At 40.3% G+C, this 21,066-nt stretch overlaps 1 protein-coding gene across 1 annotated transcript in view; it reads left to right on the top strand.

Annotated features, from left to right (window-relative positions):
• The window catches only part of HMCN1 (hemicentin 1), a 324,395-nt gene that overhangs the window by 282,276 nt on the left and 21,053 nt on the right, over nucleotides 1–21,066 (top strand). Inside the window, exons 83-101 of the mRNA XM_039483793.1 lie at nucleotides 930–1,143; nucleotides 3,092–3,226; nucleotides 3,435–3,625; nucleotides 4,952–5,033; nucleotides 5,724–5,993; nucleotides 6,974–7,144; nucleotides 7,304–7,474; nucleotides 8,630–8,800; nucleotides 9,781–9,951; nucleotides 10,685–10,855; nucleotides 12,883–13,053; nucleotides 14,247–14,396; nucleotides 14,630–14,767; nucleotides 15,091–15,212; nucleotides 16,878–17,115; nucleotides 18,854–18,916; nucleotides 19,679–19,798; nucleotides 19,973–20,107; nucleotides 20,627–20,740. Of these exons, the coding sequence (XP_039339727.1) occupies nucleotides 930–1,143; nucleotides 3,092–3,226; nucleotides 3,435–3,625; nucleotides 4,952–5,033; nucleotides 5,724–5,993; nucleotides 6,974–7,144; nucleotides 7,304–7,474; nucleotides 8,630–8,800; nucleotides 9,781–9,951; nucleotides 10,685–10,855; nucleotides 12,883–13,053; nucleotides 14,247–14,396; nucleotides 14,630–14,767; nucleotides 15,091–15,212; nucleotides 16,878–17,115; nucleotides 18,854–18,916; nucleotides 19,679–19,798; nucleotides 19,973–20,107; nucleotides 20,627–20,740 (2,998 nt within the window). The remainder of the gene's footprint in view (nucleotides 1–929; nucleotides 1,144–3,091; nucleotides 3,227–3,434; nucleotides 3,626–4,951; nucleotides 5,034–5,723; nucleotides 5,994–6,973; nucleotides 7,145–7,303; nucleotides 7,475–8,629; nucleotides 8,801–9,780; nucleotides 9,952–10,684; nucleotides 10,856–12,882; nucleotides 13,054–14,246; nucleotides 14,397–14,629; nucleotides 14,768–15,090; nucleotides 15,213–16,877; nucleotides 17,116–18,853; nucleotides 18,917–19,678; nucleotides 19,799–19,972; nucleotides 20,108–20,626; nucleotides 20,741–21,066) is intronic.

Consider the following 21,066-nt stretch of genomic DNA (forward strand, 5'->3'; position numbering starts at 1 on the left):
TCCAGTGAGGTGCTGTATGCCTTCAGCTCTCCCTAGAGTCAATGGAAGGTATGGGCAAGCAGCATGTCACAAGAAGTGCCCAGTACCATTCAGATCTGGCCTTAAAATGTATTAAATAGTGGAAATATTTCTGCAAAGCTTGCAATGGAAAGCTCTTGGATTTGGCCATTTGGGCATTTTCACCAAGGAGCCTGCATGTCAGCTAACATCTGGAAATTCCAGATCAGTATATTCACAACCCCTTTCTTGCCCAATATTTTTTTCTTCTCTTCCACATCATATACTTTTGTCTTAGAAGGAGTCACACTAGTTCCAAGCATACTGTCCTTATTAAGGGAAAATGTCTGTTGATGGCAGGGGAGCTTTGCCAGCATAAGGATTGTGGGGTCCAGCTTAATGTTATGAAGTGCCACTTTTAAGGCTGGTTTTGTCCACTCTACTTGCCATTCCTGAAATTATTACTAAGCTCAACTGCTAGTCGCATTTACCTTTTCCCTCTTAGCTCTTTGGATTCTCTTCTGTGTAGTGTGAACTCTTTATTGTACCTTCAGTTGGAAGGACAGTAAGATGGACAGCTCCATTATTTATGATACCAAGCTGTTCTGTGCGTGGCTTCTAGACAGTTTTAAGTTTGGAATAGAAAATCAGCCTATTCCACTTACTTGTCCTTGCCATAGCTGTGATGTATTAGTCTCAGGTAATCTGCTGGGTTTGCTACATTGTGACATTCAATCATCAAGTTAGGCTGATGAGACTGATTCATCGTAGCTTCCAATATATTACTAGCGAGTTGCCAAAATTTAAAATTCAGTCAGATGAACATTCCAACTGAACTCAAGTTCCAAATTTTTTGGGATTCCCCCCCATCATTACAATTGATGATGTTCAAGCACCAACGCCTCCCCCTGTTTTTTTCCCTCTTCTTTCAGCCTGAAGATTCTGGTAGTTATACCTGTGTTGCCAGCAATGCTGTTGGTGAAGATATACACACTGTCAGTCTGATGGTCCATGTGCTCCCAGCTTTCACTGAACTGCCTGGAGACATAGCTTTGAATAAAGGAGAACAACTCAGATTAACTTGTAAAGCAACTGGGACTCCGATACCCAAAATAACTTGGACTTTTAACAACAATATTGTCCCTGGTGAGTGATATCAGTACTTAATTGTCAGTCTGACACAGAGTCTTTCCCCCTCCAGAAGTGGTGTTAGTGTGCAGTGATGTCAGTTTGAGATTACAGTATAAAGTTCATAAGGGGAAAAACATAGTATGGCCTGGGTAACAAACTGTCCAGACCAGTGTTTCCCAAACTTGGGATGCCGCTCGTGCAGGGAAAGCCCCTGGAAGCGGTGCGGGCCAAGGGATGTGCTGTCTGCCGCTTCCGGCAGCCCCCATTGGCCTGGAGCGGCAAACCGCGGCCACTGGGAGCCGTGATCAGCCGGACCTGCAGACGTGGCTGGTAAACAAACTGGCCTGGCCTGCCAGGAGCTTTCCCTACACAAGCGGTGTTCCAAGTTTGGGAAACACTGGTCTAGACAATGGTAATATCTGGAACTTGTTAGCGTAGAATACCAAAACTACAATTAACATTAAATTGCCTCTGTTCCTGGACTCTGGAGAAGGGCTTTAGGAACCCTGTCCATAAGAACATAAGAACAGCCGTACTGGGTCAGACCAAAGATCCATTTAGCCCAGTATCTGTCTACCGACAGTGGCCAATGCCAGGTGCCCCAGAGGGAGTGAACCTAACAAGCAATGATCAAGTGATCTCTCTCCTGCCATCCATCTCCATCCTCTGACAAACAGAGGCCAGGGACACCATTCCTTACCCATCCTGGCTAATAGCCATTTATGGACTTAGCCACCATGAATTTATCCAGTCCCCTTTTAAACGCTGTTATAGTCCTAGCCTTCACAACCTCCTCAGGTAAGGAGTTCCACAAGTTGACTGTGCGCTGCGTGAAGAACTTCCTTTTATTTGTTTTAAACCTGCTGCCTATTAATTTCATTTGATGACCCCTAGTTCTTGTATTATGGAATAAGTAAATAACTTTTCCTTATCCACTTTCTCCACATCACTCATGATTTATATACCTCTATCATATCCCCCCTTAGTCTCCTCTTTTCCAAGCTGAAGAGTCCTAGCCTCTTTAATCTTTCCTCATATGGGACCCTCTCCAAACCCCTAATCATTTTAGTTGCCTTTTTCTGAAACTTTTCTAGTGCTAGAATATCTTTTTTGAGGTGAGGAGACCACATCTGTACACAGTATTCGAGATGTGGGCATACCATGGATTTATATAAGGGCAATAATATATTCTCAGTCTTATTCTCTATCCCCCTTTTAATGATTCCTAACATCCTGCTTGCTTTTTTGACTGCCTCTGCACACTGCATGGACATTTTCAGAGAACTATCCATGATAACTCCAAGAACTTTTTCCTGACTTGTTGTAGCTAAATTAGCCCCCGTCATATTGTATGTATAGTTTTTCCAATGTGCATTACTTTACATTTATCCACATTAAATTTCATTTGCCATTTTGTTGCCCAATCACTTAGTTTTGTGAGATCTTTTTGAAGTTCTTCACAATCTGCTTTGGTCTTAACTATCTTGAGCAGTTTAGTATCCTCTGCAGACTTTGCCACCTCACTGTTTACCCCTTTCTCCAGATCATTTATGAATAAATTGAATAGGATTGGTCCTAGGACTGACCGTTGGGGAACACCACTAGTTACCCCTCTCCATTCCAAACTTCACTGGTGGTGGAATGCAAAACATGAATGGACTGAAAGGAGAAGCAGGGCAAATTCATTCACAATAGAGTGACCAGTCAAGGAACACTGTTTGACTTACTTGTTCAGCCCTCTAAAACATACACGCAGACAGGGAAAGGCATTTTAGGGCTGTAATCAAAGGTGTCTCAGAAATTAGTCCAACGCAATGTTAAGTTCTTTTATAGAAGCATGCCATTGAGCCATGCTGCTAAGCAGCCTTGTAAATCTAAACCTGTTCCTGCAAAATATTTATCACTTTTTGATATTTTCCAGAGCTACTTCAATGTTTTTAAAAGACATCTTTTCTCCCCACAGCAAAACTTGACAATGCTAATGGACACAGTGAACTAGTTATTGAAAGAGTATCTAAAGACGACTCTGGTACCTATGTATGTACAGCAGAAAACACAGTTGGCTCTATAAAGGCTATTGGATTTGTGTATGTCAAAGGTACGTGTAAATAACTGCAATATTAAGCACAATCAGTGACAATTTCACACAGCCTCATTTTTAGTTGTATCCAATAGCACTGCCATGGTTGATTGGGAAAGGGGTAACAAGTTGAACTTCAGATCTTATGAAAACAAAGAATGGCGGATTCCTATCAGTAGTTTCATTTAGAATCTCTTGCTTTCGCTTTGCTTTTTATCATTTTCAGAGCCTCCGGTCTTCCAAGGGGATTATTATTCTAGCTGGATTGAGCCCTTAGGTGGTAATGCTATATTGAACTGTGAGGTCAGAGGAGATCCACCTCCAACAATCCAATGGAGCAAAAAAGGAGTTGGCATTCAGATTAGCAACAGGATCCGACAACTCAGCAATGGTTCTCTTGCCATCTATGGCACTGTTGTGAGTCACTAGTCATTAAAATGTGTTTGTATGCTACATTTAATTATTATAAGTAAATACATTTATCCAAGAGGGTGTATATTTTAACTGAATATAAATTTGCCTTTATTAAAAAAATATTCAGTAGTTACTCTACATTTTAAAAGATGTAATTTTTTAGTGCAGTCTAAAATATTCTGCTCAAATTACTGTGACCTCACTAACAAAGCAAGGGAATGTTGTATCTATTCTGTCTATCCCCTATAAACTTGCAGAGCTGAATTTTCAATAGGACTTAACAAAGCCTCAAAATTTGGGCACACAAATCTGATAATGAAATCCTGGCTTTGTTGAAGTAAGTGGGAGTTTTGACATTGGCTATAATGGTACCAGGATTCCCCCTCCCCCCCATTTTAATTACTTGTGCCCCTAAATCCTACATTTGAAAGTTCAACCTGGTTAGCTCCCCACCTTTTAGTGTGCATGTTCAAATTGCATGTTCATGATTTGCACATTCAAGTTTAGAAGCTGCAGTTGAAAATGTGGCCCTTATAAAAGGTTTTAGAAAAAGCTTCTAGATTCACAAATGTAAATAGTTGAAGAAAAAAAACAGACATTAGCTTAATATTAATAAACGTAAAATGTTCAAATTGCTATTAAAACTTTTGGCTACTGGGTAGTAACAATAGTAGTGTATAATCCTCTTTGTATCACTACATTTATAATCTATTTTATATACTTACACATCCAGCACCATACTGTATAGGAATCTACAATATTAACAAGCAGATGGTTTTGACGGACTTGAAACCTACCATATACGTTTCAGAAAAAGACTAAGTCCTTGCAGCTTGAGGTCTTCAAACCGCAATTTGGGGACTTCGATAACTCAGACATAGGCTGGGGGTTTGTTATAGAAGTGGATGGGTGGGATTCTGTGGCCTGCATTGTGCAGGAGGTCAGACTAGATGACCATAATGGTCCCTTCTGACCTTAAAGTCTATGAGTCTATAAAAGGACATAAGCAACATTGGAAAGAATTCCATGTAGATACTACTTGGATGCAGTTCTCTTGTTTTTCTCTCTATCCTCACCTACTTGTAACAAACTCCCATCCCAGTTAACCTTTTAATTCAAGTCACTTTGGGTGTAGTTTAAAAGACTGGCAGCTTGTATGATAAACTTTTCTGGTAGTTGTTAATTAATGATTTCCCTCTACTTCTTTAAGGTCTGTTGCATGCCATACTGTACTGTAGCAAACTCACTGACAGGAAATACATTGTGAAAAGATTAACTTACTTCATGTAGGTTGATATTTTATATGATTACTTGTTTATTGTCCTTTAGAATGAAGATGCTGGTGACTATACATGTATAGCTACAAATGATGCTGGCGTGGTTGAGCGAAGTGTGACCCTAACGCTTCAGAGTAAGACTCAAATCAGATATTTAGTGTTACAAGAGTGGGGCCAGAAGATGACTTTGGATACATGTGTGCAAGTCCCTTTGTAGTTTTGGGAGGAGACAGTCAAAATTCACCAATGGGAATTGGGCACCTCACTGCTTTTTCTGATTTTGGCATATTCTTGAGGGCAGAACTGGGCTTTAAATTAATTCTTACACAAATAATGATGGAATTTTAGAATAATTTTTCTTCTGACAGAATTTTCAAACATCTCTTCTCCATTTATAACTCAGAGAAGAATCAGACCTTTTACCTCTGTTTTTGTTTCCTTGTGTATAGAATGGGAATAATATCTGCCACATTTAGGTATTGTGAGAATTAATTGAAAAGTGTTTTTGCACTACTGATGGTACTAGTTGTTTGTAGAATCAGGCCTCAATCCTGTTTGGGGCCTGTGTGTGCTACCATAATACAAATCACAATACCACTGTCATTGTTTGTGTATTCTGGGTCATGTTTAATTTCCACCATTGACCTTGTATTTCTCAAGGATCTCTGAAGATGTATAATTGTAGTTAATGCCAAAATTAATGAAATAGGATTTCATGCTTTTTCTCAGACCAAACCTCAATGCAATGAAAAAAATGTCATCTGCTCTTGTAGCCATTTATTGCAGAATGCAGTGATGCTAAAACAGTCTCTCCTCTCTCTTAGGTCCTCCAGTTATTACAGTTGAACCAGTAGAGATGGTGGTTGATGCTGGTACCACAGCAATCCTGAACTGCCAAGCAAATGGAGAACCTACTCCAACCATTGAGTGGTCCCGCCAAGGCCATCCTATCCTCAGCAATGACAGAGTGACTGTCTTGTCTAATGGCTCCTTGCGTATTGTTTCAGCACAGAAAGAGGATACCTCTGAATATGAATGTGTGGCTAGAAATCTGATGGGATCAGTCCTTGTCCGAGTGCCATTCACTGTCCAAGGTATCTTGCATCTGAAGAAGTGGGTATTCACCCACGAAAGCTCATGCTGCAGAAAGTCTGTTAGTCTATAAGGTGCCACAGGATTCTTTGTTGCTTTTACAGATCCAGACTAACACGGCTACCCCTCTGATACTGTCCAAGGTAGTACACCAAAGTGCTGTCTAGTGATTACCAAATTGTGAGATTCCAGCTTTAAAACAGAATAACTATGACCAAGATTTTATATTCCTTACATTTACACGTTAAGTCCAGTGGGACATGTCAGTGTATCTCTTCTTTACAAAATTTTGTACTTTTGTTCCACTTTCTCAACTGTCATCATCCTCAGCATGCTCCCAAGACAGGCAGCAGAGAGTGAAGGAATATGTAAAAGCATGTCTACACTGCCCCACAGTTTGGATCCGGGGGTGTGAAAAGCAGTGTGAACCAAAGTGCTGTGCTGTAACTGCCCCATGTGGACACTGTGGGTGCAAATGAAAAGATCCCTACTTCGTATTAATGTAGTCCTATTTGAAAAGTTAATGCGAACTCTTTAGTTTGCACCTGCTGCGTCTGCATGGGGAATTACACCACAGCCCTTTGGTGCACAATGCTCTTCAGACCCCTGTAGTGTGAACTGCAGAGCAGTTTAGATATGCCCAAAGACTCTATGATAGAGATGATCCTGAACAGAGATGCTGCCTACAGAGCACATTCCACAACTTGAGTTCATCTTTAATGTGGGAGAATAACTGATAACCATGCCAGAATAACTGCAGTATTTTCTCAACTAAAGCATGAAGAATTCTTCACTGATGATAATGTGATGCTATCTGGATACCTGAGGGTAGCCTCTGAACTTGTGTAGGGTTATTTTGATCTTTTTTTCTAGAAATGCAAAAATTTTGCAGATCTTTTAACACAGCTGAGAAAGTATATTCCTGAGCCTGGTTGTATAACATCCATATTATAAATGCTCAAATGTAATTTTTCCACTGCAGTGCATGGCGGATTTTCAGAATGGTTTGAATGGCGACCATGTAGTGTAACTTGCGGTCAAGGTGTTCAGAAGAGGATCCGTCAGTGTAACAACCCTCTCCCTGCAAATGGTGGGAGGCATTGTCAGGGGCGAGATACAGACATACGCAGTTGCCAGAACAAACCATGTCCAGGTAGATTTCTTTAATGAACTCATACAGTGTATGTTAAACAGATTTCCATGTGACACCACCCTTTCATTGTTTCTGCTGTCTGGAATTCTTGGACTTATCGGGGAGAGGATATTTTCTATAATATATTTGGTAAAACGGTGCTTTTTTGATGTTATGTAGTGGATGGCAACTGGTCAGAGTGGGGGTCTTGGGAAGAGTGTTCGAGAACCTGTGGACAAGGTAACAAGACCAGAACCAGAACATGTAGTAACCCAACCACTCAACATGGTGGAAGACCATGTGATGGCAATGCTGTGGAATCGATCATGTGTAACATCAGGCCTTGTCCAGGTGAGAACAGTGTGTTCATTATAAGTTGCAAATATTGATCTTTAAAACTTTTCAGTTTGGTATCTCTTCTTCTCTAAAGCCCACATACTTACCTCTTTCACTTTGAAATCATTTATGGGAGGGGGGAAAAGGAAAAAATGACATTCTATTTGATCTATTTAAAAATTGCCTGCAGTAATTGAAAGGTTTTCAATTTACTGAAATGTAGGTCTAAAATTTAGGTTTTTAAAATATGGAGGTGAGGGTGGTTAATAAAACTGACCATAAAAATATTTTCATAGGGTTTTTTATATTGATTTTAACATTCCTTGAAGTGTTGGCAACCTAAACACATCAGCTTTGTATGCTAGTGCAATAAAACTGACCACTCTAGTCCCATTGTTCAAAGTGGAAAAAAGATTACTAAGCAGCATAAAAGGTGCAGAGTAAAATACATTCTTTTGGGTTTAGTCATTTAAGGTATTATCAGTGTCACAGGTAATTATGTATTTTCTTTGACAACGTCCTTTTAATTTTTAATTAGGATTTTCTTTGCTTAGTACATTTGGACTGGATAGGACTATTCATTATTGCCATTTTTCCTACTATTCTCTCTCTCTCTCTCCCCCTGGGCTTCTCTGATACTGTGATGCTGTACTTTGATCTACTGAGACAGTTTCCTGTAGTGCCCTACAAAACCAGTTCTAACTGCTGGTCCCTGCTGTATATTAACCAGTGGGGCTGCTGTATGAGCTATATACCTAGCAAGCCCCTTTCCCAGCGAGATTGTGTGGCACTACAAGACAGTCAGATTCAGTGATTTATGAAAGGAAACCAGCAGGTCTGATCCCAAGCCTACTTCATTCACCTGGCAGAATCACTGTTGTTCCAAGTTTGTGGTCAGGTGAAGTAATGTTGTAAGGAAACAAAAAGGAAAGCATTAATATCTCTCTGGAAACTGCTGGTCAGTTAGAGCTGTTGTTCAGGGAACAGATTTTTCAATGTCTGATTCAGAATATTTAATTTATGGACAGTGTGTAATGGAGAAAATCGAGTTATAACGATTTTACTGTGAATACTTCTCAGAGACATCACTTTCTTTTGATTTGATTTTGAACTTCAAGTTAAAGCCATTCTGTAGTGTAAATGTAGTTTGTGTTTGTGCTCTCTTGACAGTGGAAGGTGCATGGGGCTCTTGGCTGCCATGGGGATCTTGCAGTGATACTTGTGGGAAAGGTACTCAGATCAGACTGAGGCTGTGCAATAGCCCTCCTCCATCATTTGATGGGTCATATTGTGAGGGGCCTGATACACAGATGCAGGTCTGCAACAAGAGACAATGCCCAGGTAAGAATCATAAGATACAAACAGAAAATAAAGGACTAGCCTATTTGTTTCCTCTCAAAACTCTACCTAGTTTGTCCTTAGAGCTAGTATAACTGCTCCATTTGTGGTGGCAAATACTGCAATCCCTGATCAAATCAGAATTTAGTTCCTTGCTCCTACTCAACATTCACTATGAAAAGCGTTAACAGTCATAACATATGTAACTAGCCCTTCCCTCCCAATCCTGCTCTTTCCTATGTTTCCATTCCTGCTGCGTGCCATTGTGTAAAAGTAGTATGTAAATCCTTGGCAGCTAAGCATGTAATTTCTGCAGATCTTCCCACCAGGTCTAACTACCCTTCATTTTTCATTAATCTTCCACATCTATATGTGGACAGGAAAGGTTCAATTTTCAAAACACTCCCTTAATATAAGTTCAATACAGGGTAACTGGGTGAAATTGAATGGTCTGTGATATCCAGGAGGTTAGACTACATGATCTAATGGTCCCTTCTGGCCTTAAATGCTATGAAGCTTGAACACACACAGTGTCATGTCCTATGCTAAATCCCTATTCTACCCTCTTAGTGGTGAAAAGGAGACTTGAAGCTGTACTAATTGAATAGCTGAGGAGTCCCTTTGGATGACTCAGCACCTCCACTGGCTGACTGCTACTGACCATCTTATTGTGTTGGTGATTTCAGTTATTACATATCCTACTTGTTTGACCTACTTATAGGCACACAAGAATTTTGGGGCATCAGTGTGGATGGACAGTCACTGCAACTGTTATGCTAACAGGTGGATTTTAATTTAAGTAAAAAAGTAATGGGCCAGATCCTGTTCTGGGTTACATTCCTTGCAGTCCTATTGTAGTTCAAGGGGTTGCACAGATTGTCATTCAGCACACTTAGTGCAGTATTTTGCTGATACAATTATGCTAGATTTTATTATTTAAAAAGTGAAAGTTTCATTGTACAATGTCATCAATTTTTAACCAGTGGATGGAAAGTGGGCTGCCTGGGCCAGCTGGAGTGCCTGTACTGTATCCTGTGGAGGAGGCACCAGGCAGAGGACAAAGGACTGCTCAGACCCAGCCCCTCAGTTTGGAGGGCACAAATGTGAAGGAAATGACATACAGATTGACTTCTGCAACAGTGACCCCTGCCCCAGTAAGTGTTTGGGATGACTGTGTGTTAGGTTGTGCCTCCCCGCACATGGATTCTCAAAGGGTGTTTATGGTAATAGGGGGAAATGGAAAAAGCCTTCTTCCTCACCTTGTGCCCTTGCACAGGGCACTGACCCAATCCTGCTTCAAGCAATGAAAAGTGGGATTTGAACACCAGAAGCTGCACTAGACTCACCAAGGGAGGAGGGAGGAGAGGAAATCCGTATCCCCAACCAGCCTCTTCATCAGTCAGCATAGTTGCACCATTGCATAGGCCAGGAGTTGGGGAGTAAGCACTGCTAAACGACATAGCAGTAGTAACTGTTGTATGAGCTCCTGCAGCAACGTCAGAAGCAGCGTGCTTCCATGAGCTGCAGGCAGTATCTTTAAGCCACAGTCTTGCTATTTTACACCCACAGTCAGTGTAATCTCCTTTTTCAGTACCTCTCTCCATTAGATATTTGACTTGCATGCTGCATGCTTTCCTAAAGTAGTAAAGCACTGAACTACAGAGCTCAAGGGACTGTTAATATACTCGGTGGAATAGCCCTGCTGTGGAAAAAATGACTTAACTGGATGCTTAAGTCTCACATTTTTTAGCTAAAAGAGCAGTAAACTTGGAATTGTGTGAAAATTTTCTCTTCAAAAAATATATTTTCTGGTTTAACTGTTCGTTGATTCCATATCTGCTGCCATTAAGCAGAGTGTATGTAAAGACTTTTATTTAAAATTTCCAGTTCATGGCAACTGGGGTCCATGGAGTGGTTGGGGAACTTGCAGCCGAACATGCAATGGAGGCCAGATGAGGAGATATCGGACCTGTGACAATCCTCGCCCTGTCAATGGTGGAAGAGCATGTGCAGGGGCTGACACACAGATACAGAGATGTAACACTGACTTGTGCCCTGGTGAGCTTCTATGGTAACAGAAGGCAATAAATAAACCTTCGCTAACATTCTTCAGAGACCAAGATGTATATACTATGCAAGCAGGAAAGAAAAAAGTTCTGTAATTATGTCCAACTTCATAGAAAGATCTAATCCAGTCTCACTGGGTTCTTATTAAAAAAAAATTAAGTGTCTGCCACACTAAAATGATTCCCCCTTTAAGGGGTTATATTTTATATAAACCAGGGAAATAACAATCAAAAGACAAATAACTTGTGAAAATGAAACCCTTCATATCTCCACCAATTCTTAATTCTCACACTAATGACATTTTACAGAGGATACCAGTGACCTTTTATAATGTATTCCAGGAGCAAAGTCAGTACATCTGATAAAACCTAAACCAAACCTAGTTGCTTTCTCCTGGATAGCTAAAACATGTCTTTTTACTAAGCAGCCTTATCTGGCCTGACGCTCCTCTTATTTCATCAGTTCTATACCCTGCTCAACCCCACTGAGTTCTATTGAATTACCAGTCAAGCCCCGTGATTTGAAACCTGTTATCAAGTCCATGAGGGTATCGTGGCTCAGATCAGTATTTACAACAGTAATCCAGAAATGGATTGCATTGAATTGTGCCATGATTAAAAGATCTAAAAATATTTGATTTTTATTGATGATTAATGTATTTTCCTTCTGTGTGGTACCCATCTGGTATTGTTTTAGTTTAATTGGTTATAATGATCTCTTTGGTCCATGTGAATGTTAGCACTTGTGAGAAATGCCAGTTCTTGGCCCCAAGGGTGGAAGACCCTCTTTTGCTCATTATTCCCCTTCAGTGACCATCAATGTGCTTCATCCCTGACCACCTCTAGGATTAAGAGGGTAGTTCAGTCTCCAAGCCCCAGTCAAATATTTGGAGTCTCTAGTGAGACTGCCAGCAAGGATGACAGTAGATTTTGAATGTGGACACCTGCTCACTAAGATCGGGTCTGAGACCACTAGTTCTTTTTACGCACGGCAACCTACTACCTAACTGAGCCAGTTTTGAATGGGACTCAGTTTGAGCTCTTCACCTCTGCTCATAAACAGTCTTCTATTGTTATAGAGCCAGATCCATGGATTCAGTGCCTAGCCCACAAATGGAGGCTGGAAGCAGTCTCTGTCTCCAGCATTCTCTTGGTCTGGGTTGAGAGTCCAGGCAGTGGATTCTCTCGCTGCGACCTGCCTGCACTGCAGCATAAGAGAACTCCCAAATCGAGCCTGTGCCCACTCTTTGCACAGAAGAGCCATGGTGTATTCCACTGGCAGGGAGACTCTGTAGCCATAGAGGAGGCAGCAAGGACCGCCCCATATTGTGCATATAATTTTCTTGGCTAGTTATGAGGGGTATATTATCAGTATCAGGGGTGGCTCTAGCCATTTCGCTGCCCCAAGCACGGTGGCATGCAGCGGGGGGCCCTCTGTCGGTTGCCGGTCCCACGGCTCCGGTGGACCTCCCACAGACGTGCCTGCGGAGGGTCCGCTGGTCCCGCGGCTCCGGTGGACCTCCTGCAGGCACGCCTGTGGATGCTCCACCGAAGCCGCGGGACCATCAGACCCTCCACAGGCACGTCTGCGGGAGGTCCACCGGAGCCGCCTGCCCCCCTCCCGGCGACCGGCAGAGCGCCCCCTGCGGCATGCCGCCGTGCTTGGGATGGCGAAATGTCTAGAGCCGCCCCTGGATGCATGGGGATTTAGTCACATATCTCCCTGCTAAATCCTCATCCATTGCCCTGGAAACATTCCCTGAAAGGTCCTCTTTCTTTTGAGTAAGGCTGATATATGGGCATGAACAGTTTCAAAGGTATTGCACTTTTTGGGGCAGCAACCCTGCCTACAGAACTATCATTGAAAATGGTACGCCATCCTTGTAGCTGTTTATTTTTAAAGATTTCAGCTTTATCAATGTGGAATTTATATTTGAAGTGTAATTCACTGTTCTGTATGTAATCTGAAACATCTGCTACAAAAAGCCACTTGTTTCAACATTCCATCCTTATTTATAGTGGATGGAAACTGGGGAACATGGCAAGCTTGGATCAGATGCTCTGCTTCTTGTGGAGGAGGCGAGCAGACCCGAACACGACTGTGCACTAATCCAGCCCCCTCAAATGGTGGACGTCCTTGCCCAGGAGACTCTTCACAGCTTTCCAGGTGTAACATCCAAGCATGTCCAGGTATGTTATTGCAGAGACTGAACACTAAAGCAAATGAACCAAAAAAACCGCCTAGTTTATTATTTATAATCTTTCAGTAATGAGTAAGCCTGTCCATTCAGCATATCCTTTCTCCAGACATGTCACAGCATTTACATAGAATCTGGTAACCATTCACTGGCAAACTGTAGTCAGCTGAATGCTGTTATATGCTGAAGCATATGACAGTTTTCAAGAAGAATTTCCAGAGGCACTTTTGATCAATTAAACTAAAAAACCACAGTGTTTAAAAGGTTTCATGATTGAATTGTTGAAAAAAAAATACCATGCAACTTAGGTAGCCAGTCATATAACATTAAAAGTGAATAAATAATAGTCACACTGAACAAGGTATAAAACTGAAAATTGTTCACCTGAGCTATCAAGAAATAAATATACTTGCACAAATGCAGGCTAGTTTCCAAATGGTTCATAAACAGCAAATGGAGCTATGTTTGCAATGGTTAACTCAATCAGCTCTTATCTCTAGTTTAAAAAATAGTGCACAATAGTGAAACGATTTAGAACAACTGTTCTAGATGTATGATATTGTGAGAGTAAATCTGAAAGTGATATGGGAAAATCACTTATGCATCCTCAAAAGAGTGCTATACTAGTGAAAAGTTCTATTTAATAATATTATTACATTTTTAAAAAAATTAGAAAACACGTCTCTCTTTACCAATACGTTCTGTTTTGTCAGTTTTTGTTTTCTAAAACAGAGTGGTAACACACAGAAGTCTTGCTTGACATCTGGTATGACTAATACACTCCAGTGTCCTGGCCAAATAATTACATTCTGCCTGCCTGAATTCCCCAGTAGTTTCAGTTGTTTAGTTGTACTTTCTTACCTGCTGTAACCTGTTGTGTAGCACCAGTTTGCACTGTTCAACAATTGTTGCTTTTTCCCCAGAAGTGGCTGCATTTCAGTGGTCCATAAAATAATCCCCATGTCATAATTTATACATCAGCTTACATTTATAAACAGTCCTGGTATCCTTATGGATATGAGGTGCTATGATTATTAATATTATATGAATAAACATTCCATAAAATGTAAGTCCACATGCACATAGAGAACTTTGTGTTCTCTCAGAGCACTCAGTGCTAGTCTTGAATATTTTTCTTTCAAAATAGAGTTTTCACATGGGGTGTTTTTCCACTTCCCCCAACAGGTGGGCCTCCACGTGCCAGAGGAAGTGTTATTGGAAATATTAACGATGTTGAATTTGGAATTGCTTTCCTGAATTCCACAGTAACAGATAGCCCTGACTCTGACACTAGAATAATACAAGCAAGGATCACAAATGTCCCTCGGAGTCTTGGTAAGTCAGTTTGCTTCCTTGAGTTATAAGTAAACAAAGGAATCTTCCTTAGGCTTGTCAATTTTCAGTTTCCTTTTGTTAAGGCAGCATCCAAGATTTTAAGGAATTGGCTTCAATTTTTCATGGGCAGGAGGGAGGTGGAGGTCTTTTAATATATTTACATTCTCTTTACATCAAGAGAAAGGAGGAGCACACAAAGGGCATTTTTAAAGAAGTATGTTATTTCTCTTTAGGTACAGCAATGAGGAAGCTAGTTTCCATTCTAAATCCTGTTTATTGGGCAGCTGCAAAGGAAATTGGAGAAGCAGTGAATGGATTTACTCTCACCAATGCAATCTTCAAGAGAGAGACTCAAGTGGAGTTTGCAACTGGTTAGTTAACAATGGGACACCATCTCTATTTGTATGTGACAAGCATAATACAAGGTTGAATTGCTTAATAAATATCATTTACCATAGTTATGTTTGTTCCCAGCAGCATGTTCTGGAGAACTAGCTGAACATGAGGCTTTATAGCCTCACTTTTCCAAGTTTGAATCTGAGGATTAATATAGGGCAAAGTAGTGGTTATACACAAGAATGACATGTTAGCATAAACGAACATGGTTCAACATGGACCTAATTCAAATACTGTGCAGTTAACATAAATCATAAATCATGCTAGGTTACAAATCAATGTGTGTTAAAATTCACAGGAGAGATTTTGCGAATGACTCATATTGCCCGTGGTATGGATTCAGATGGAGCATTACTGCTAGATGTGGTAGTGAGTGGCCATGTTCTGCAGCTACAGTCCTCAGCTGATGTTAGCGTGAAGGTAAAATTGGTAGCAAAAATGACACCTCTGCACTCTTGCTTCAGTTTTGTATTTTTCTTATCTGACATATTTTAATACAGCCATCAACAGCACCATAAGCTGTGTTACAGTATTCTGACTTATTTTTATGATTGGCTTGGACATGTGAAGGTAAGTTTTTGATCATGATCAGATCACCCCCTCCTCCAAGATGAGGTGAGGCTTTACTGCTGTCAGGTAGATGGCCAGTTTTATCTTGCGCAAAAGACTGATCGGCCAAGCTAGCTTCCTAGACTTTCTAAGGGTGATGCTAGTCCTCCATTTCGCACAACCCTGGCAAAGTTTTTGTAGAGTATTATTCACAACTTGTTAGCCACGACACTGACAGGCTGGCATCTATGCATTCCCTACCTTCACAATGTCCTCAAAGGTTTCTGTCACAGGTCATCTGCAAGGATGGAGGCTAGAGCTGTGGCTGCAGAAAACATGTTGTGTTGGGTTGCATAAAATCTGGATGATTTAATTTTTCCTATAATGTGGCTGTGGCAGAGGTAAGGAGGACCTTTTTCTGTGCCACAGCATTAACGTCTTGTCCCATGGAGTTGTCCATAATGGTGAGCAGTCTAATTACTCTGACTTGCCTCACTTTTCTTACAGTATCAGCTTTTTCTAAACATGAGGACTTTCCCATACTTTTTTCCCCAAAATGATCAGATACAGACTGGTTTGTCTGGCAGTCTTCAGAGCAAGAGGTTATAATCTACTGCCTTGTCTGTTAGTTTCATCTTGTTGAAAGAGGTCTGCTACTACTCATTGGCTCCACTATTCATGCTAGTGACAGGGCATTCCACACCTCTGGAACCTCTTCACTCCATCATCCCACTAAAGTCACTATTTAACACTTCAGGTCTTAACTGCTTGATCAAGCCATGGTAGATTTTGCTTGGATTAACAATAGGGATTGAGGGTTTAATTATGTATCATGGATTTCGTAACTGGTATTTATCCTGAAAGAATTTTTTTTTTAAATTATAAATGTAACATCTGCATGTGCTTGTTGATGGATAACCAATCCCAATATATAAATACTGGGTATAGTAAATAAGGATGTTTAGAATTTTTTTGACATTTTGGAACAATCAATGTGCAGCACCCCCAAATATTTATAAAAGTTTCCTTACTGTGGTGTAATACTTCTGCAGTAAATTGTTTAGTTAGCTTATCATTTCCAGTAAACTTCCTAGATTATTAAATAATAAATATTGTGTGGTTGCTAGTAGCACTTCAGACCATAAGAGATCTTGTTATCAAACCAATCAGGACCTCTTATGGTTGTCAGGGTGTGTGGGGGGGGCAGGGAGTTGGAAATATGGTCATACAGCCACCATCATTAAAGTCAGGATCCACCAATTGCTACTAGACTGTGGCATCTCAGTTACTACAGTTATTTCCCTCACTAATAATAGGGACATGTAGTGGGAACCATTAAAATTCAACAGTTATAGTAACTGAAGCTAAATAGCCATGTGCCATTTGAAGTACAATTTGTCTAGCTTTTTAAAAAGCTCCTTTCTCTAGATACATCTCATGCTATTTAAAAACAAAAAACCTCTTTTGCAGTATACTAGCTGAGCCAGAGAATCCAGTTGCTGGTACCTAGATCTTGATTTGTGATGTGTATTTCAGGATTACACGGAAGACTATATTCAGACTGGCCCTGGACGACTGTATGCCTACTCTACACGGCTCTTCACCATAGATGGAGTTAGTGTACCATATACATGGAACCACACCATTACCTACGATCACACTCGAGGAAAAATGCCATTCCTGCTGGAAACACTCCGGGCTTCCTCTATTGCAACAGAGTACAACCCACTGGAAGAAACACTAGCTTTTAGAATCCATGCTTCCATTGCAAAAGGTATTGTTTGACTCTTTATTAATGGAAAATGTATCCAATTTAGAGTAAGGCTTACTTCAAAATAAAAAGATAATATGAATGAAGAATACTGGGAGAATAGAATATCCTCAACAGTAGAGTATGATCTTGGAAGAGGAGGCTATTGAGACATTGAAATGTTCAGATTATTTTAGTACAGATATACACATGTTGATGGCACATGTTGATGCTGATGGCACTTTCAATTTGTTATATAGCTATGTATTTATTTTATACCTCTGGTGTCCACCCCTGCACTCCCCCCCCAATCCACTTTTTCTGGGACTACTTATACCTCTGAACAGCTTCAAACTGCCTTTTTAAAAAACTGAAAGAGAAAAGTTTGGTTAAGAGCCTCTAAATCATTCCTAAAATTGTTCTTCTGTAAAATATTAGAATGTACAGAAAACATAAATGATATGGTGCGGTATATATAGGCTTTATTGGCTCTGGTTTGGGATTACCTGCATTTTTAAGAGCTGATGTGACAATAGATGGCTAGAAACAAGCCTAGTAAAGCTGGAGAATAGTGACTCATCTGTAGTCCTGGTGGATCTCAGTACAGGCTTTAACCTGTACTTCTCCAGTGCTGACTGTAGCCCACTCTGTGCTTCAGGCCAAGAGCAGGAAGAGTAGGAGAGGAAACTTTTTCTAGACGGTTGTTATTTTTTAATGGCAGTTATTTAAAAGCTTCTAAGAGGTTCAGAGTATTAGAAATCCTGGTGGAGAGGGATTAATATAGGTAGAGTGCAGGCAATGTAGTAAAAGATGTACGATAAGTGCTGGTGATAGTAATACGAGAAACCACACAAAACCTATATAATACAAGAGTGAACGAGAGAGAGAAAGTGGCCCATTGCCTTGCACCTTGTATAATCATTTACATCAGTGCAAAGTGAGTGTAAAATACTTCCATCCTGAACAGGTAGCATGGTACACCCACTTCGCACTGGTGCAAATGACTATACAAAGTGGAGGGCAATGATGAATGAGGCCCAGAAAGAGACTCTGTGAAATAATGGGCTATTGCTATATTATCCTGAAGGCTCACCTGAAAGACTAAAAACCCGCAATGTTTAAAAAAAAAAAAAAGGGAAACAAAAACTAATTTTAGCAGCAGTGCTGCAAATAAAAAAGGGTTAAATTCATTCAATATAAGTGGCCAGCATAAGGCCCTGTGTACCTTGTAAATTCCACTTTAGGCCTATTAAAAAAGTAGGACTTTTAGATGTGGTTTTATCTTTTAAAAGGACTTTGTAAAAACGTCATTGCTGGGGAGAAAGGTTGGGAGGGGGGAATTTATTTAAACTGTCTCACTATTTTTAGATCAGTTATTTCCTTTGCCAAAGTAAAAGATTTTTTTTCCCTAACTACCAGCCCCCAACTTACCCTGAGATTTGAAAGTCAGTTTGGGGCTTTCTGTTTCATGTACTACTGCTTGTAATAGAACAACTGCAGACCAAGTTAATATGCCTCCAGATGAACCTGTGCAATCCTGTTGTCTTCAAATCATGCCTTCACTGAACAACTCATTATGGGAAATCAGTGAAATACAGTGGAGTCCCACAACACCAAGTGTATATTTAGTTTTAAAGTGTAGACTGTGCCACTGATTGAAATTACTTGGTTAACCAATCATTAGACTGCAATATTTTAATCTTCTCAAAGCCATGAGATGGTCATATTTTTTTCATTATGGTTGGCTTCCTTTGCCCCATAGGAGACCATAGCAATCAGTGTCCTGCTGGGTTTGGTCTGAACTCTACCGGGCCCTACTGTTCAGGTAAGGAAATGAAAACGAACACAAAAATATAATCAAATACACTGCACACAGGTTGCTTTTGTACAGTGTTATTGAATGCGGTACATACAGAGTATGAATCACTTTTAAAATTGAACTGCTCAGTCCTATAGATCTAACTCAAGCAGAACTCCAAATGACAACAATATCAGACCCTATCTTTGTAAGTGAAACTGTGTCTTAAAAATAGAGCCTTAACTTGAACAACAGATATCTACTACATACACATACTTTTCACTCCTTCAGATTCCAACTCTAAAGAAATACAAAGAGACCTTTAAGAAACATTTGACTTGAACTGAAACTTTTTAAGGCTGTTGTTTTCTGCTGCACAGATTAATTCAAACCATGTCAATTGTCTTGACTGGCTTCCTAAAATACAGTGGGCCTGATTCTCTGCTGCAGTTTACTCCAGTGTAGTTTACTGAATTTAATTGACTTTCACTAAAGTCAAACAGGTGCAACACAAGGGAGAACCAGGCCTTATGTGATTTGAGAGTAATATAGAGATGCTTTACTTTCAGGGGTATCCTACAAGGGATTATATGACAGGTAAAACCCTACACTGAGCATGGGGTCGGCTTGCTGTCCCTGGCCATTTACGGAGAGCATAAAGAAGGAGAAAACACTTTGTACCCTCTGTGAACCCATAGAAAGTCCTGGAAGAGTCTTGTCTTGTTCTATCACTGAGACACACATGAAATCCCATAGGTTCTTGTAAAATTGTTCACTTCTATTTTTTAGATGAAGATGAATGTGCAGTGCGAAATCCTTGTTCTCATGCATGTCATAATGCTATAGGAACCTATTACTGCTCCTGCCCCAGGGGCCTCACTATATCAGCAGATGGAAGAACGTGTCAGGGTAAGCCAGACTTCAAATGACATGCACAGACTGGACACAAGACTTTTTGCCACTAACATAAGAACATAAAATTTACTGATGGCATTCATACGTTATACCAGAATGGTTTATTTCCTAAGGTGCAAAATATTTTCATTTACTGAACACATTTTTATTGTTTGCACTTTATTGTAGATATTGATGAATGTGCATTAGGTGGACACACCTGCCATGCTGCTCAGGAATGTGAGAATATCATTGGCTCCTACCGTTGTGTGGTTAGGTGTGGAATTGGCTTTAGAAGAACATCTGATGGATTGAGCTGTCAAGGTGTGCAGTACTCTGACCTTAATTCTAATGAACTGACACTACTTTTATTTAAGCCATGTTTGTAAGTAACTTTCCCAAGAATGTCTTGGCTCTCTGGGAATAAGCTTCCTACTGATTCCTGATATCCACTTATGCAGAGGTGTTCTTGGATCATTCTGGTAAGTGACACTTTATCAGTGACATTTTACTGTTTACATCTTCTGAAAGGAAAAATCCTACCCACAACAAAATAACATTCTTGTTGCTGAGTCCTGTATGTGTTTTCCTTTGTTATGTAGTGCGGGAAGCATACTTTCCTGTATCTATATCAGAAATTTTCACTCCTATGTCACTGTGAAGTTCTTTCTCATGTAACAATCACTTGGCTGACTACTTATGGAGGGCAATATGTGAAAAGGAGAAGGTGAAGAACTTAGATCAAAGCAGAGCCTACAACGTGAAATATACCAAAGCACAATTTGTTGCAAATTATTACAAGATCCACAGCTATAACATTTAAGGCTTTGCATTATTCAACAGATGTTAATGAATGCCAAGAGTTCAACTCCTGTCATCAGCGCTGCTTCAATACCATAGGAAGTTTCCACTGTGGCTGTGACCCAGGATATCAGCTAAAAGGCAGAAAATGCATGGGTATGAAATGAACTATAGAGTCAGGGGAATGGATTTCAATGTAATATGTTAACATGATTCAAATGAAATTCCCTGTAGAAGATTTATGGTATATGCAACAACAAAGAATCCCCTGCTTTGTTGGATCCCTTTCCAAATCACGGAAGCGAGCTTTAACATTTTTTGAGTGGGCTTGCAAAACCCAAGTAGACTCAGTGGAAATGGATAAATGAGTGCAAGAGAAACTGTCAAATGTGCTTGATACACACATACAGACTGTATATACACATTTTTCAAAGGTACTTACCTAGTATAATTAAATTGGGGTTGCCTTGGCCTTTGGGAAT

The sequence above is a fragment of the Mauremys reevesii genome, linkage group 8 (assembly GCF_016161935.1).
Source record: "Mauremys reevesii isolate NIE-2019 linkage group 8, ASM1616193v1, whole genome shotgun sequence".
NCBI lineage: Eukaryota > Metazoa > Chordata > Testudines > Geoemydidae > Mauremys > Mauremys reevesii.